At 41.8% G+C, this 18393-nt stretch overlaps 1 protein-coding gene across 26 annotated transcripts in view; it reads right to left on the bottom strand.

Annotated features, from left to right (window-relative positions):
- Window positions 1-5256: 5256 nt before the first annotated feature.
- The window catches only part of rbfox1 (RNA binding fox-1 homolog 1), a 147579-nt gene continuing 134442 nt past the window's right edge, over window positions 5257-18393 (bottom strand). For 9 of the 26 annotated variants that reach the window (XM_084927103.1, XM_084927106.1, XM_084927108.1 and 6 more), the window contains 2 exons: window positions 13073-13148; window positions 8448-10778 (listed from right to left, as the gene is read on the bottom strand). In XM_084927103.1, coding sequence (XP_084783229.1) covers window positions 10233-10778; window positions 13073-13148 — 622 coding nt within the window. In that variant the 3' untranslated portion in view covers window positions 8448-10232. The other 17 variants (XM_084927125.1, XM_084927117.1, XM_084927119.1 and 14 more) reach the window with 10 other exon arrangements.

The raw sequence follows: 18393 nt of genomic DNA, 5'->3' as shown, positions 1-18393 counted from the left end.
GTGCATAATTATTAGGCAACGTCCTTTCCTTTAGCAAAATGGGTCAAAAGAAGGACTTGACAGGCTCAGAAAAGTCAAAAATAGTGAGATATCTTGCAGAGGGATGCAGCAGTCTCAAAATTGCAAAGCTTCTGAAGCGTGATCATCGAACAATCAAGCGTTTCATTCAAAATAGTCAACAGGGTCGCAAGAAGCGTGTGGAAAAACCAAGGCGCAAAATAACTGCCCATGAACTGAGAAAAGTCAAGCGTGCAGTTGCCAAGATGCCACTTGCCACCAGTTTGGCCATATTTCAGAGCTGCAACATCACTGGAGTGCCCAAAAGCACAAGGTGTGCAATACTCAGAGACATGGCCAAGGTAAGAAAGGCTGAAAGACGACCACCACTGAACAAGACACACAAGCTGAAACGTCAAGACTGGGCCAAGAAATATCTCAAGACTGATTTTTCTAAGGTTTTATGGACTGATGAAATGAGAGTGAGTCTTGATGGGCCAGATGGATGGGCCCGTGGCTGGATTGGTAAAGGGCAGAGAGCTCCAGTCCGACTCAGACGCCAGCAAGGTGGAGGTGGAGTACTGGTTTGGGCTGGTATCATCAGAGATGAGCTTGTGGGGCCTTTTCGGGTTGAGGATGGAGTCAAGCTCAACTCCCAGTCCTACTGCCAGTTTCTGGAAGACACCTTCTTCAAGCAGTGGTACAGGAAGAAGTCTGCATCCTTCAAGAAAAACATGATTTTCATGCAGGACAATGCTCCATCACACGCGTCCAAGTACTCCACAGCGTGGCTGGCAAGAAAGGGTATAAAAGAAGAAAAACTAATGACATGGCCACCTTGTTCACCTGATCTGAACCCCATTGAGAACCTGTGGTCCATCATCAAATGTGAGATTTACAAGGAGGGAAAACAGTACACCTCTCTGAACAGTGTCTGGGAGGCTGTGGTTGCTGCTGCACGCAATGTTGATGGTGAACAGATCAAAACACTGACAGAATCCATGGATGGCAGGCTTTTGAGTGTCCTTGCAAAGAAAGGTGGCTATATTGGTTGCTGATTTGTTTTTGTTTTGTTTTTGAATGTCAGAAATGTATATTTGTGAATGTGGAGATGTTATATTGGTTTCACTGGTAAAAATAAATAATTGAAATGGGTATATATTTGTTTTTTGTTAAGTTGCCTAATAATTATGCACAGTAATAGTCACCTGCACACACAGATATCCCCCTAAAATAGCTAAAACTAAAAACAAACTAAAAACTACTTCCAAAAACATTCAGCTTTGATATTAATGAGTTTTGTGGGTTCATTGAGAACATGGTTGTTGTTCAATGATAAAATTATTCCTCAAAAATACAACTTGCCTAATAATTCTGCACTCCCTGTAGTTAGGGCTGGACCAGGTGACCCTGAATCCTCCCTTAGTTATGCTGCAATAGACGTAGGCTGCCGGGGGATTCCCATGATGCATTGAGTTTTTCCTTTCCAGTCACCTTTCTCACTCACTATGTATTAATAGACCTCTCTGCATTGAATCATATCTGTTATTAACCTCTGTCTCTCTTCCACAGCATGTCTTTTATCCTGTCTTCCTTCTCTCACCCCAACCGGTCACAGCAGATGGCCGCCCCTCCCTGAGCCTGGTTCTGCCGGAGGTTTCTTCCTGTTAAAAGGGAGTTTTTACTTCCCACTGTCGCCAAAGTGCTTGCTCATAGGGGGTCATATGATTGTTGGGTTTTTCTCTGTATCTATGAAGCGCCTTGAGGCGACTTTTGTTGTGATTTGGCGCTATATAAATAAAATTGAATTGAATTGAACACGGAACGCACTGGGAGCAAGGGACGAGCACGATTGGAAAATTGCACTTTTGAGTGAATTGTTGGACTTGCCTGTCTATTTCACTGTAAATAAACGCACTGTGTTTCTGTGAAGAAGAACCGCGCCTGGGTCCCTCTTTTCCGTGACAGAATGTGTATTGCACACTGTTATTATTGCACATTAATTATTATTGCACCTTGTTATAAATATAAATATTGTTATTGTTTTAAACATTGTTACCTCCCCCCCAAAAAAGTCCGGGAGGTAGCCAATCAGGTCAGCTATTTGCATTGATTAGGGCTATTGCCCTGTTGTAAAAGCTGTCCTTGAGTCTGTTTGTCGGGGACCTCAGCAGCATGAACCTCCTGCCAGATGGCAGCAGCTTAAACACCCGGTGTCCTGGGTGTGTGCAGTCCTGTAGGATGCTGCGTGCCCTCTTGAGACAGTGAGTGCTGTACAGGTCTTTCAGGGAGGGAAAAAGGATGTCCAATGATTTTTTGGGCCATATTAATGACCCTCTGGAGTGCCTTTCTGTGTGCTGTGGTGCAGCTGGAGAACCACACACCGATGCAATATGTCAGCACACTTTCAATGGAGCAGCGGTAGAAGACGGTCTGAGATGAGCCCAACCACGGTGGTATCATCTGCAAACTTGATGACTGTGTTGTCTGGGTGGGAACTAACACAGTCATGTGTGTACAGAGTGTACAGTAGGGGACTCAGTACACAGCCTTGTGGAGAGCCGGTGTTGAGGCTGAGGGCTGAGGAAAGATGAGGCCCCACTCTAACTCTCTGTACATGGTCTGAGAGGAAGTCTCTGATCCAGCAGCAGGTGGTAGAAGGAAGTCCGATTTCTAGCAGTTTAACTATTAGTCTGTCCGGGAGTATCGTATTGAAAGCAGAGCTAAAGTCAACAAAGAGCAGCCTGGCATAACGGCCCTGCACTTCCAGGTGAGAGATGGTGGTGTGGAGCGTTGTAGCGATGGCATCTTCAGTTGATCTGTTAGCTCTGTATGCAAACTGGAACTGGTCGAGTGTGGGTTGCAGGCAGGACATGATGTGACGTCGGACCAGTTTCTCGAAGCACTTCATTATAACAGGTGTTAGAGCAACTGGTCGGTAGTCGTTGAGGCTGCTAATGTTAGTACGCTTTGGCAGTGGGACAATTGTGGCTGACTTTAGGCACGGCGGGATGCAGGACTGGGACAGTGAAGTGTTGAAGATCTTAGTGAAGACCCCAGCCAGCTGGTCTGCACACTCTTTTATGACCCTTGCGGTTACCCCATCTGGTCCGGCGGCCTTCCTGGGGTTCACTGCCCTCAGTGTGCGCCTCACCTCATATTCCTGCACTATGAGGCTTGGGCTGCTGCTGCTCTCCAATGTTTTTGCTGCTGCTGCCTCTGGTCCCTTCACCTCAAACCGTGCGAAGAAGTGGTTCAGCTCCTCCGCAAGCTCCGCGTTACCCTCAGTCAACGTGGTATTGCCAGGTTTGTAGTTGGTTAAGTGCGGAATTCCCTGCCATACCTGTCGTGAGTTGTTGTTGCTGAAGTGGTCTTCGATCCTTCTCTTGTACGCTGCCTTGGCCTCTCTGATGCCTCTTTTCAACTCAGATCTGGCTGCACTGTACTGCATACCATCACCGGATCTGAAAGCGGCGTCACGTTGCTTCAGCAGGACCTGGACCTCTTTAGTCATCCAGGGTTTCTGGTTGTAATACACCCGGAGACGTTTGTCCACAGTGACACTGTTGACACAGAAGTTAATATATGAGAGCACTGATGTTGTGTGTTCTTCAAGGTCCTGATGTTCGAACACGCTCCAGTCCATGTTTTCAAAACAGTCCTGCAGCTGATGTGATGCACCTTCTGGCCAGGTTTTCACAGTTTTTGTGACTGGGGGGGCTCTTCTCCTAACGAGAGGGTATGCAGGGATCAGCAGCATGGACATGTGGTCTGACAAACCTAGTGGTTGAGGGGTTGCTCTGTAGCCTTTTTGGATGTTGCTGTAGGCTTTATCCAGTGTGTTTTTCCCCCTCGTTGCACATTTAATATGCTGTTCAAATCTGGCGAATACTGACCTTAAATCAGCATGGTTGAAGTCTATTGCTGATGCTATTCATGGCTGGATTTGTCATACTAGGCAACATTTGCCCTGCTGATCAGCCAGGGCAAACATTGCTTGTGATGTGAATGAGGTGCTGTGGCCAGACCGAAACAGAAGAGAGGATGCAGCATAGTTATTTTTTTTTGTTTTGACTGTAACTGTATTCACTACATTCTTGTGTTGTTTGTATATGTAGACCATGGTATGAGCAACTTTGTGTTGGTTGGGATGAACACTGTGTACATTGTATTTCTGGGAAAAATACAGTAAAATATATTTGGTACCACGTATTTGTGTGTTTTGTATACAAACATTCTGAAATCTTTTACAATGCGCTTATGTAGGCCTATGTACTGTCTGTAGTAAGTATAACACTGAAAAAAAAAAAAGGCTTACAGTACGTCATTATGGTGAGTGGAGAAGAAGTGGTCATAGTATTTTACATTAAGCACCTCAGTGTTCAACTGGTTCTTATAAATGTCTATTCATGTGATGGTTTGTGTGTCTCATTTGAAAACAAAATTCCATTTTGACAAGAAATTATATTGTTTTGCATGTAGAGTTTCATTTTGCTGGAGAATTGAAGGATTTTGCCCATTGTGTGTGTGTGTGTTTTTTATTTGTGTGTAGAGTTCTGACAATATGAGGCATGCTTTCAGGAAATGTGTGTAAACAATTGGGAAAAACTGTAAAACAGCAGATGTAGCTCAATGCACCACTGAGAATGCCCGCTCAATTTCTTTTTAAGTAAAATAAGAAATTATTGTATGATGAGAATGGACCCGCAGGGCTCAGAGACAGTGACTGCAGACAGGATACAGAGGTCAGAATGCATGCAAATGTTGATTTTGGTAATTTTATTGAATATGGATAAATAATGGAGCAGCATGGTGGCGCAATGATTAGCATTGTTTCTTCACAACAGGAGCTTCTACCATCTGGCTGGGCACTTTCTGTGTGAAGTTTGCATTTTTTCCCTGTGATTGTGTGGGTTCTCTCTGGCTTCCTCCCACAGTCCAAAGACATTAATTAGTGGGTTTAGGCTAACTGATGTTTCTACATTGCCTATAGGTGTGAATGTGACTGTGAATGGTCAGGTGTCTCTCTGTGACAGCGACATACTGGCAACTTGTTCCAGGTGTATCCTGCCTCTTCACCTATGGCAGCTGGGATAGGCTCCAGCCCCTTCACAACCCTGATAAGGTTAAGTGGAAGAGAATGAATGGTTAAAAAACATCAAAAACAAACAAATGTACTGTTAATATACTATTAGATTAGTCTTTTTAGAAGAATTATTTAATTAAAAACCTTTTAAAGAAGGAAGTAGACAAGGAAAGTTGTTGAGAAAACACAACTTTATTGATCAGTGGATGAACCATAATACATGCACATACAATGATTGGGTAGGAAGCCTTGTTTTGAATGACCACACCTATTGGAAGCAGAGATTGTATAAAGTAGTTGGAGATCCAGACATTCAAGCATCGCGAAGACAAGTTGTGCAGTTTTTGATCAGTGGTCCTCACACATAGTGCTCAGACAACGACTTAAACCAGTGGTTCCCAAAGTGGGGGGCATGCTTGGACACTGCTAGCATAATGGACAGATTTTTGACGGGGCTCCCACACAAACACAAAGCAGAAGATAAAGCATCACCAGATATGCTTCCAAACCAACTTCCTTCCAAGTTTTTGAACCCTTTTGCCCAGAGAGGCATGCTTTGAAAACATGTATTAATAGCAATGTTAAATATTCTTACACAGTAAAAAAAAAATAAAAAAATTACACGTAAAATAATTACACCATAATGATGGTTTGTTTTTCTGTTATTTAAGGCAATGTCCACACATACATGGGTATTTTTGAAAATGGAGATTTTCCGTCTTCGTTACAAAAAATAATATCTCCATCAAAATGTAAACACAAAAAACGAAGTCAAACGCTGTCAAGAACATGCCAAATCCTAACCATGAAGAAATGTTGATCAATTCTAGAAGCCTGGGAGGGAAAGAGCAAAAAGGGTTTTGTGCACTAAATCTCAGTTTTCCTCATCCACACATAAAGCAAAAACAGACTTGTGAAAATCTCCACCCTGGCAGGAGTTTTTACAAATCTCTGTTTTCAGTGATCCAAAATGTGTGGACGAAAGGCCCAAATGCATGTAGATAAAGCTGCGTTTTCGAAAATACCTGTGTAGGTGTGGACGTAGCATAAAAGAGTTAGTAGCTTATTCTATTGCTACCTGTAATTTATTGCAGTTTACTTTTATTTTTTTTATTGTTTACAAAATGGTTGAGGTGTGAAATAAATTGAAATGGAGTTTGAAAACAAAATTTGGGCGTGTGTGGTTGGAGGATGTGTTTGTGTGTGTGTGGGGGGGATTTTCTTGTAAAACAAAGCGGGCCTAGCAAAACACAGTTTGGGAACCACTGACTTAAACTAATAGGGTGAAGAGACACTGAGGCTCTTGCTGCTGCCTTTTTTCTAAAATTATTTGGTGAATCTGAGTTTTTCCTACATAATTTTGTCATAAATAAAAGAGGGACATATGTGACAACACCCTTAATTGCGAATAGTTTTAAACAGAATATGACACAGAAGAGACCTGAAGGCTGGCTTGCAGTGCAGCTGTGGACAGTTTTCTGTTGCCCATGTAGTTCGTGTCAAATACACTACAAATATATTTGATGATATTTACATAGCTATTTTTGTTCACAAATAATTTACCTGTTATGTTCATTTAATACTGTAATATTTAAACTGTTACATTTCAAAGGCTGAGTTCTAAAAAATTTCAAAAATGTCTTAATGTCCCACTAAGAGTGAAAGGAAGGATAAAGAAAAGAGAACAGCAGAACTGTTTTAAAAACATATTACGATTACAGCTTTTGGAAGTTTACTTGTAAATGCAAAATAGTACAACTGACAAAACATGACAAACAGCATGTATCTACATTGCAATTATTTGTAAATATTTTTAAAAATCAGACTATGTTTTGAGTAAAAAAAACAACTAGGCTACGCCTCTAAATCTAAAACATGATATATTTCTGTATTTTGTAAAACATTTTCACTGCACAGTCAATCAGTCAATTTAATACATTGTTGAATTGTTATACTTTATGCTGACCCTCCTAAATTTAGTAAAAAAAAAGAAGAATGGAACAAACAAAAAGGAGAAACATAATGGGCCAGAAAAAAAATTGATGCAGTGGCTTTGACCACTGTTCTTACATCTCTTACATCTCCTGTAATATAACAATCCTCAGTTATATCAATGAATGTATTGAAAGCAAATAGAAAAATATATATATCTATGTGAAATACCAGCATGAGTCAATATCTTAAGTTTCTATTGTTTATTGTTTTCGTTCAGATACCTTATCATAATTATCTTAAACCCACAGACAGTGATTTCTTTTCATTTGTAAATTTGCAGAGGTGCAAATGCATTGCAGAATTTATTTTTATTTTTTTTACATATTTTGTCTCGCTTAAAAGAAAAAAAAAACTGTAAGTACAGAAATGAATTACATTTGTGGAGCACTGATCTGGCTGTCATGAAATGGTAATGTATACAAGCTCATTATGATTTGTAATTACTTTTAGTCCAACAGATCAGTATTGCAGGATGTTACAGTAATCAGTTATTTGGTAAGGTGTAACGTGTGTTTTTGCTTAGTGTTAAAACAGTAGCAGCTCTCAGCTAACTTCGAGGGGGAAGCTGAGAAGGAAGACTGAATGTGTGGAATGTATGTGCTACCTTTGTGTCTCGTCCCTGTTTATTTTGTTCTCAGAGCATAGATAACCAAACCAACATGTCCAGCAGAGCTTAACAACTTAAAAAAAAATGTAAAGGTCTTATAATGGAAATAAAAATCCCAGTAAAGAGTTGAACTATTATCTCTTTTTCATTAGTACAACGGGTAGTAGTATAATCAGCATGTTCCCCTTTAAATTGAACTTAATGTAGTTTAGTTGTATAAAAACATAATTTTTAGGACATTATGGTTATTTCAAGATGGCAGGCGAGCTCTGCTCTCAACTCAAGATATAAAATATAAAAACTCCAAAGTGTGACCATGACTTACCGTGCAGGGCTGGACTTTTATACATGCCCTAACATCTCAATCTGATAACTATTTCCATAGTGTCTTCCATAACACTACATTAGTACCATTTGGGGGGGGGGACTCTACAGCTAATAAAATATGTTTAAATCTTTAGAAATTAAAAACCCACATTCTCCCAGGAGATGCTAAAATGATGCACAAACTTCATGTATTGCAATACCCAGCCCTCAGTAATATCACTCTATTTTCTCACTCATTCACACACTTCCATGCACACAGACTTTTTTCTGTTCTGTTGGATGGTTGAGTATAGGTTGGAGGTGTTGCTAATAGGGTGCAAAGCGACTGTAGCCTCCTCGATATATACTAGCCTGGAGGGAGGACAGCACCAGCCCCACATCATCACCATGGCTCCGAGTTTTGTCATCTGTCAGTGGGGCAAATGCATTCTGAAACACACACAAACACAGACACACAGACACATATGGCCACACCGTCAGACAAGTGGAGTTATATACATGCATGAGAGAAAGCAGAAACACACATATTCATAGAAACATCAAAGTATACAAATAAACACAGAAACAAACATACACACAAAAACACTTGTTAGCCTCACAGCCTTCTGCACAAACTACAACATTACATTACCAGTTTTCCAGTGCAAACCCATTAGATGAAAAGACTGGAGCAAGCGCAGTGATACACTGCATGTCAGGGGAGCATGCCAGCAGTTACGCGAAAAAAAACAAAACAGTCAACAACAATATGAGAAAGTGAAAGGAAAAATGAAAGTAAAGAAACTGGGAATGGCAAACTAGTGCTTATTGATGATGTGATACAGGACAGAAGCAGCAGAATGAATTCAGAGGTGTTCTGAGACAGACTGTCTGCTCAAATCCAGCTAAATGCAGTCAAAATGATTGGGTGGTGTTTAATAGCAATGCAGGCGTTTATTAAGCAAAGAAATGGGAGATTTTTGAATGGCCAAATCAATCACCTGATCTTAAACAACTGAGAATGCACTTCAGACAGAAAGACCCAAAGACAAACAGCAACTGAAAGCCGCTGCAGTGAAGGCCAAGCAGAGCATCAAAAAGGAGGAAAACTAGCATCTGGTGATGTCCATGTGTTCAAGACTTCAGGCCTGATTTCCAGTAATTGGTTTCCAACAGAGTATTAGAAATAAACATTTCACATTTTTTGAAAGTTTTCACTCATTTAATTTGTCCAATGACTTTTGAGCCCCTGAAATGAAGGGATTTTAAAGTTGTCTCTGTCCAAATATACACTACCAGTCAAAAGTGTGGACGCATCCTCTCATTTAAGGTTTTTCTTTATTTTTACTGCTTTCTACATTGTAGATACAAACTGAAGACATCAAATATGTGAAACAAGATATGTTGAATTATGTAGCTAAGAAAAAAATTACTGACTCTAAACATGTCTCTCACTGAGCTTCATATATAGACCTTTGAAATGGTGTCACCTCACAGGTGTGCTTTGTCAGGGTGCATTTGTGGAATTTCTTGCCTTCTTAATGGGGTTGTGTTGTGCAGAATTCAGGTTGGTGCACAGCTGACAGCCCTGTTTGACAACTGTTAGAATTCATATGATGTCAAGAATCAATCAGCTAAGTAAAGAGAAACAACAATCCATCATTACTTTAAGAACTGAAGGTCAGTCAGTCTGGGAAACTGTTAAAACTTTGAATGTGTCCCCAAGTGCATTTACCTCTGCTGCTGAGGATAAATTCACCAGCCTCAGAAATCACAAGTCAACAGCAGCTCAGATTAGAGTCCAGAAAAATGCCACACAGAGTTCAAGTAGCAGACACATCTCTACATCAGCTGTTCAGACCTTTGTGGTCAAATAGCTGCTAAGAAACCACGACTAAGGAAAAGCAACAAGCAGAAGAGATTTGTTTGGGCACAAGAAACACAAGGAGTGGACATTAGACCATCTTTGCTTTGCAATTTAATTTTATTTGTACAGCGGCAAATCACAACAACAGTCGCCTCAAGGCGCTTTATATTGTAAGGTAGACCCTACAATAATACATACAGAGAAAAACCCAACAATCATATGACCCCCTATGAGCAAGCACTTTGGCAACAGTGGGAAGGAAAAACTCCCTTTTAACAGGAAGAAACCTCCGGCAGAACCAGGCTCAGGGAGGGCACGACTGGTTGGGGAGAGAAGGAAGCCAGGACAAAAAAAAAAAGTCCAAACCAAAGACCTCAAATTTGGCCTGATGAGTCCAAATTTAAGATATTTGGTTCTACTAGCTGTGTCTTTGTGTGACAAACAAAAAACAAACAAATCAACAAGGAGTTAGAGTTCAAAAACAGGGCAAACAGGAGCTCAGAAAACAACTCAAAACACCCAAACCAAGGAAGAAAGTTCATGACAGGTGCAGGAGACCAGGAAACAGTCTTGAAAAGGTTCAGGGGGCCGGCCCGGAGATCGACAGCCCCAGAGTTGAGAATATAGTTCAGGAGGTCGACCACGAAGCCAGCAGCAGTGACAGAGCAGATCCAGAGGCCAGCCGCACAGAAGGCAGCGGAGGCGATGCAGTTCAGGAGGTCATCCACGACAGCAATGATGTCCAGCCAATGGCCTTGAAAGTGGTTGGCGACGGTGACATGCAGGCCGGACAGGACGGGGTGAGGCAGGACCAGACGGCACGGAGACCTCTGGTACAGAAGAAGCAGGACCAGATGGCGGCATGGTAACCACAAGCGACGGAATTGGTGGTGGCACTGCAGGCGGCAGTGTGGAAACTGCTGGAGGTGGCATGGAAACCGCAGATGGTGTAATGTTAACTCGGACTGACACAAAGGCATTGGGAGCAGGTTTAAACAAATGGCCGTAAAGCACTAAACTTTGCTTGATCCATAAGCTCTGTGACACTAAGTCCCAGTTCTTTAGCCATTTTACTTATGTCAGGTGGCACTTTATTGCCAGTTCTATTTGCTAGCTGAGGCATGGAAAATGTCATAGGCTGAGACACTGCCGGAGAAACATTCGGCATCCTAGACAATCCGGCAGCCACGGAGGCTGGCTGGAAAACTAAACAGTTCATAGGAGGTGCAGAACTTACTGTCTCTGAATTAACCGATTCAGGCAGAATAGAGTCCTCTGAGTGAAAAACAGTCTTGCTAACAGTTCGGAAATAGAATGCTTGACGGGGCGTGCAATAAATTCAATTCAATTCAATTTTATTTATATAGCGCCAAATCACAACAACAGTCACCTCAAGATGCTTTATATTGTACAGTAGATCGTACAATAATAGATACAGAGAAAAACCCAACAATCATATGACCCCCTATGAGCAAGCACTTTGGTGACAGTGGGAAGGAAAAACTCCCTTTTAACAGGAAGAAACCTCCGGCAGAACCAGGCTCAGGGAGGGGCGGGGCCATCTGCTGCGACTGGTTGGGGTGAGAGAAGGAAGACAGGATGAAAGACATGCTGTGGAAGAGAGACACATAAACAGTCACTTTCTCCCATGAATGGGGTGTGCTCGGTCGTTCTGGAGTGGCGGCAGCGTGAACGCCGTTTACTCCAGGAAGGGGGAGGAGGCGAGCCGCAAACCCTCCTGCTGACCGGGCTGCAAATCCTCCAGCTCTTTACACTGCAACGGTTCTCCAGAACCTCCAGCAGAAACGCTGTCCTGCTGTGGCAAACGCAGCTGCTTCACAGCGAGCTCCGTCTGCTGCTGCTACGTCAGCGTGGAGAGAGAGATAGCAAGCTCACTGGCTCTGACGTGCTCCCTCCAAGCTGCTATGGTGCTGCCCAGATTAGTGTTCAAGGAGACTTGATGAAGCTGAGGGTTGGTCTTAATCATTGCCTCCACCGTGCTCAGTCCCACAGACATAGCCTGTAAGCTTTCGGCCTGAGAGATGCAGTCCAGCAAATTATCCAACCTCTCCATTTTGGCATCAAACTCCGAGGCAAAACAGTTTGCGGGGTCCATGTTCTGACTGCAATCTGTGGAGGATGATGTGCAGGCAGGATTAGTGGTAAGGAGGACCCAATATGCAGACTCACGGAAGTGGAAGGTAAACTCAAACTTAGATTTATTACAAAACACAACAAAAACTAAACTGAAAACTCTGGGTTGACGACCCAGGCACCCTAACAGCAGCAACATGCCATCCCATCCGGTTTGCGTTTAGTTGGACCATTATTTATTGTTCAACAGGACAGTGACCCCAAACACACCTCCAGGCTGTGTAAGGGCTATTTAACCAAGAAGGAGAGCGATGGAGCGCAGCACCAGATGGCCTGGCCTAAACAGTCACCTGACCTAAAACCAGTGGAGATGGTTTGGGAGTAGATGGAGAGCAGAGTGAAGGCAAAAGGACCAACAAGTGCGCTGAGCACTGGGAATTGGGAACTCCTTCAAGACTGTTGGAAACCATTTCCGGAGACGACCTCATGAAGCTCATGGAGAGAATGCCAAGAGTGAGCAAAGCAGGAATCAAAGCAAAGGGGGGCTGTTTGGAAGAATCTAAAATATAAAATGTTTCGAGTTATGTCACATTTTTTTGTTTACTACACAATTCCACATGTGTTCATTCATAGTTTTGATGCCTTCAGTGAGAATCTACAATGTAAATAGTCATGAAACTAAAGAGTGAATGAGAGACTAAACGAGACAGTGTGTCCAGACTGGTAGTGTATATGATATTTAGACATAAATTCAGGTAATAAAAATCTCTGTACACAAGGAGTCGATGTTGTGTGGGAATGTGATCACAACCTTCCATTGCGGTAAGAGTGATTGGCATGAACGTCATGATACGTTTTGGGGCTTTTTAACGATTTCTTTGAGCTGTTCGTTTTGTTCTTCGTGTGTGTGTGCTTGTTTGTTTGGGGTTTTTTTGGCTGTTTTTTGTATTTTGCTGTATCTAATGGCATCAATGTTTTGATGGGAAGTGTCAGCAAGAAATACGTTTGTACCAAACAAATTCATCAGTTCAACGTTTCTTTAATTTTTAAAGAATAAAATAACAGATACGTTTATAGTTTGTAATTTGCCAAAATGAAATGTATCGTAGGTCAGTCTTACCATAGCACCAATGCTGAATGTGGTTACTGGAGAGAGTGTGTGGCTGTAAAGGTCGGCAGCATATACTCGTCCGTAACTGCAAAGACACAAAAAAACATAACAAAACAAAACAAAAAACAAAATGAGTGATAACAATGGATGATGAACCCAAATTGTTGCAGTCCAACAAAGTTAATACCTATTAATTGTTTATTCCTTGTTTTACTTAACAATAAGTTTGATTGAATATATTTATGAAGGTAGGACATTGTTTCTTTAATGAAAACGCTTTTATGAGAAAATCAAGAAATCAAAAATTTATTTAAAGTGTTGAGAGATGAAAGCCATTTTAGTGCATTTAAATATTCTATGAGGGTGGGTATGGTTTTTGGTAACTTCACATGTGCTGAAAAACCCCATGTTGTCAGATGTCTGGGTTCAGTCATCTTTTTCCTCTCTATCCTTGTTGCTCATAGAAGTTGGTTTTATTTCTTCACAAAACTCTTTGAAAATAGCAGTGTAGAAAATGGTTTGCCTTCTTGGGAGTATGAAGGTAGACATTTGATGTTATCACAATGAATTATGAGAAGATTCTAATGTGGATTTATTAACCTGACTGCGGCACAAGAAAATAAATACTATATAAATAGTTTATAAGTATTTAGCTGTGTAGATATGTTGTGGTACATTTTAGTTTTAATTTTATGTCTGTAACATCTGTTTACACATCTGTTCTATTTATCAATCTTAAGAGTTAAAAAGTCTAAAGAAAATGTCACATTATAAAGTTAAAGTGCTTTCTTAAGTAATTTCGGCTCCTTTCTTAATGCCATGATGGCATTAAGAAAGGAGCCTACATTTTTAAATAACCAAAGAACATATCAAAGAACGGTGAAAAAGTGGCCTCTCTATTTTTAGACACATACAGATTGTAGATGCAGCATTTATTCCTTCCAAGCATCAGCACTGCAGCCAACTAGGCCTACTTTACACTGCTACTCCTAGTCAACTCATAAATGGGGCCAATCCGGGACCAAGGCCTGTGCCCATAACTGATTTGCAGAGCAGCCCAGTGGTTGATGTGATTAGAAGTTAATCCAGATTAGTTGTGGACATTGCTACTCACCATGCAGCTCCCCCAGCACAAATACTTAGGTCAAATGCAGAGCTGTGCTGTCTTATCTGACACCCCAGGGTGCTAGCACATTGTCTGTGTATGTGTGTGTCTGTTTGTGTGTACGTATTTGTGTGACCAAACACATGTGAGTGCACTAATCCTCAGCTACGACACAAATTCAACTGGAATTCGAGTCAAATGCAAAGTTTAAAGTGACCCTGAGGTGAAAAGATAAGCACAGAAATAAGTTTTTCAACAGATTTATAAATTTTTTAGGCACTTGGTCATATGCATGATGTTTTCTGATCCACTGTTTTTAATGCACAGAGTTATACAACTTTAAAAACTTCTATAATATCCCAGAGTGATGGCCTCTTTGTTATTTTGCAAAAACAATTCCCTGTTTTACTATTCCTAATGGGTTTAACCTTCATTTGGGCAGCAAACCTTTGTTTGTTTGCTTCTTTTATTCTTTCAAAGATCACTCTGGTGTCTATTTAGGATAGTCAAGTTAGAGCCACCTGAATGCCAGTGTCAAGCTTTGCAGATAATACAGACTGTCTGGAGAATGATAAGTGAGGACCCAGAATGCAGACAACTTAAGCGAATTGAATTGAATTAAATAAAAGCAGAGTTGTTTATTTAGGCTTGTGGCAGACAGTACAGGGGGAAAAACTTAAGCCCTTTTCCATTAGTACCTACTCAGGTTAACCTACTGCGGATCAACGCAACTTGACTCGGACTGACTGGTTTTCCATCCCATGAGTACCTTGTTTGTGTGCTTGTCATCATAGCAACGTGTCTGCATGTCCGGCGGCATAATTAATATGTGACACGATAGCTACAACAAAGGTGGACATCGATGCAAATATATACCTGGCGCTGGGTCTGTAGCTTTTCGTCACACTCAGGCAAACCCATTGCAGAGTTTCAAAAATGGTGTTTTTTTGAACAAGGCGCTCTCATGACTCATCGAGTGACACTACTGACCAGCCAATTGGTGTCGTGGAGTCTGACGATGCCATATTTTAGTACCTGTTTGGCTCGCTTGGAAACCCAGCTGAGCAGGTACTAAAAAAGTACCTGGTACTATGACCTAATGGAAAACCCTGCAAACCATGGTGAACCGTGGCGAGTTGATCAGAGTAGGTTCTAATTGAAAAGGGGCTATAACGTCCATATAGGAAACAGATGCTATTGTTATTATAAAAGCTAAAACATACAAGGAAAATTTACACACTGACAAGAGCTAAGGGAAAGAAAGAATCTATAAACTAGAAAGCGAAAATTTCAGAAGAAATTTTAAGTGTGCCTATGCTGCTGCCGCCAATGAGTGTAGTTTGCCATTCATATGGCTACGGGGAGCAAAACGCAGCAGAGCAGCTATTCTCCACCATGAACTATGGTAAAAACAAACACCGCTCATGCCTATAGTGCTTTTTTTCCAAATATTTTAAAAATTCAGGTCAAGGCGCAAATCAAAGCAAACTGTATTTTGATCTCTCCTATATGCAGTGCAGCATACAGAGAGACGAGAGGACGAGGCTGTAGGTACATCACAATTTTGCATTCACTATTTTGTTTTTTGTTATTTTTATACCGTGTTCTGATTGATTGACAATGGTCTACAGCCAATCTTTTGCATTATTATACAAACTTTGGTTGTAAGATTCAGATAACTATTTAATAAACGCTAGATATTTTAAATGAGAATAAGAAAGAAAAGTATTTCTTTGTGCCCCCCTCTCCCTGTTAATGCACTACATGGGCCCCCTGGCAAAAACTTTGCTAGATCCGCCCCTGCACAGTTATCAGCTGTCAGCTACACAGAAAAGGATCCTGGTGTTATTTGTCTCTCAGAAACAGTTCATAACTTCCCTTCAACTCATTCATGTCACCTAAAAGGTAAACCTGTTTCTCCATCACCTGTTCAGCTCTGATGATTCAGTAAGGACATCTCCTGGTTTCATCTTCATGTTTCCCTCTCACCACATATCCAAACCGACATAATGACCAGCAGCTTTTACAGCTGTGGCTCCAGCAAACATCAGCTGATACTAGAAATTGATATCAAATAAATTCTAACAACAGCTGCTCAAGCTTCAACGTGCTGCTGTTGTTTAGCGTGACATCCGCCTTTTCCCCGTTCTGGCGCAAAGTGGGCGATAAACAAACACGAGAGAAAAGCCGATCAGCTGATCATTGATCAGTTTCATGATTGAAGTAGCAACAGGCGAGAGAGGGGGAGACAATGAGAGAAGAGGCAGCTGTGCAGCGTAACGACAGAATAACTCCAGCTTTGTGTCTTTTTTTCATTCTAGCTGAAGTCCGGGACAAACTGTGTTCCTTTTCAGCTCAATACGAAACGCGTAATATTTTCTCTGAATGTGAGACGATTACGTTTGTACGGGACAGCTGGCAACTCTACTAACTAACCTTATAAAATAAAGTTCACTATCGGTAACATCAAACCCAGTTGTATAGAAACTCCGTCATGCAAGCTAGCACGCACTACGAGTTATTGTAACTGATTGTAAAAAGCCAGCACAACGAAAATAAACTCCACCTAAACTTGGTTTATATCTGACCCAGACAGACTGCAGGTCATAACTTCTTACCTGAAATTCAGTTCACCTGACGCTCGGACCAGCGGCCGCCTCGGGTCTGCTTCTCCTGCCTCCGGTTTCCCACATACACCGGCATACACCGGCTGCCCTCTGTTTGAGCTACGCGTTAGCCACCACCAAACAACTGAGTTATTTTTTCACATCGACCAGCATCTGGACAATCCACCACCTTCCACTGTTTATACCGTTACTAAAATGAATAAATAAATCATCGGCCCATAAAACGAAAAATAAGTCCAGCTATGACACAGAGTCAGCGAGAAAGACCGGTGTGTGTGTGAAAACGACATCCCGAGAGTGAGGTCTTCTCGCTGGCTTTAATTATCCAGGATCGCTGTCAGTCAGCCCGGGCTAGCTAGCTAGCTGTGGAGCTCTTTGCCGGCACCGAAAACGACAGAGCACTTTTGCTAATATGGGATGTCTTGATAAAACGAGCAGATATTTGAAGTTTACATCTGGCCAATCCACCACCTTTCACTGTTTATACCGTTACTAAAATGAATAAATAAATCATCGGCCCATAAACGAAGAATGAGTCCAGCTGTGACCCAGAGTCATCACGAAAGACCGGTGGGTGAAACGAGAGAGTGAGTCGCCCTCACTGTCATCCAGGCCGGGTGTCGCCAAGCCCCTAGTTAGCTGTCAGGCGGCAGTGACGATGTCTGAACACTGTTGCTAATATGGGATGTCTTGATAAAACGAGCAGATATTTGAAGTTTACACACCTACATTCTCGCTTGTGTTACATCCTGTGAGGCTGTGGGAGTGTGTGGGCATGGTGTTGTCTTCTCCCTCTCCTCCTCCTTCTTTCTTGCCCCTCCCCTTGTCTCTCTCTGCCCCTTGCTTCTCCTTTAGGACACACCTGCTGCTCATCTGCCCTCGTTTTACCAGCAATTACTCACAGAGGTGATATAAGCTGGAGAAGAGCAGTGTGGAGGTGGGAGAGGCTTCTGGTGGATTTCCTCTGTGCTGGTCAGTGTGTGGTACTGGTTTAGGTATGGAAACGGCCTGCTGTGTGTGACCAGCCCCACCATGCGTGGCTCTTTGTGAGTAGTTCTTAACTGAGCGGTATTTTCCCTTAAGTGACGGCGGCCTCCATTAGCTTGTTTGGCCTGCCTGGGTATTGTTAATAGCAGCGTTGCTGTCTTTTTCTGTTTAAGCTGTATAGTTGTTTTCTTTTGTTGAAGTGGTCACTATCTTTTTGGGTTGACCTGTCTGATTTATCATTAAAGCAGCGGTGCTGTCTCTTTTTGTTGTTACTATTTATATGTTTATTGAGTTAATTGATTATAATAAAGATATATTTTGTGTTAACTACCTCTGCCTGGTGTTCTTTTCATTTCACCCGGATCCAACTGTTACTGTCCCCCACCCTCTTCGCCTAGCTTTCATGTGGGGACGTAACACTTGAAAATATCTTAAAAGTTTATTTTGTGACCTAGAAACAGTAATAAGAGCAATATAAAAACTAAGTGGTGGCCGCCATTGTTCTACTCGGCAGAGGCATGCTATGAATTGTGGGATGTGGAGTTTTCCACCAAGCATACACCCTTTCGATTACCGTAACTAATGAATGGTTTGCGCAATCTAAAAAATTC

Source organism: Perissodus microlepis, chromosome 4 (assembly GCF_051167445.1).
Source record: "Perissodus microlepis isolate ML-2025 ecotype Zambia chromosome 4, ASM5116744v1, whole genome shotgun sequence".
Taxonomy (NCBI): domain Eukaryota; kingdom Metazoa; phylum Chordata; class Actinopteri; order Cichliformes; family Cichlidae; genus Perissodus; species Perissodus microlepis.
Note: the sequence above shows the minus strand (reverse complement) of the source record. Positions and strands in the feature narration are given on the sequence as shown.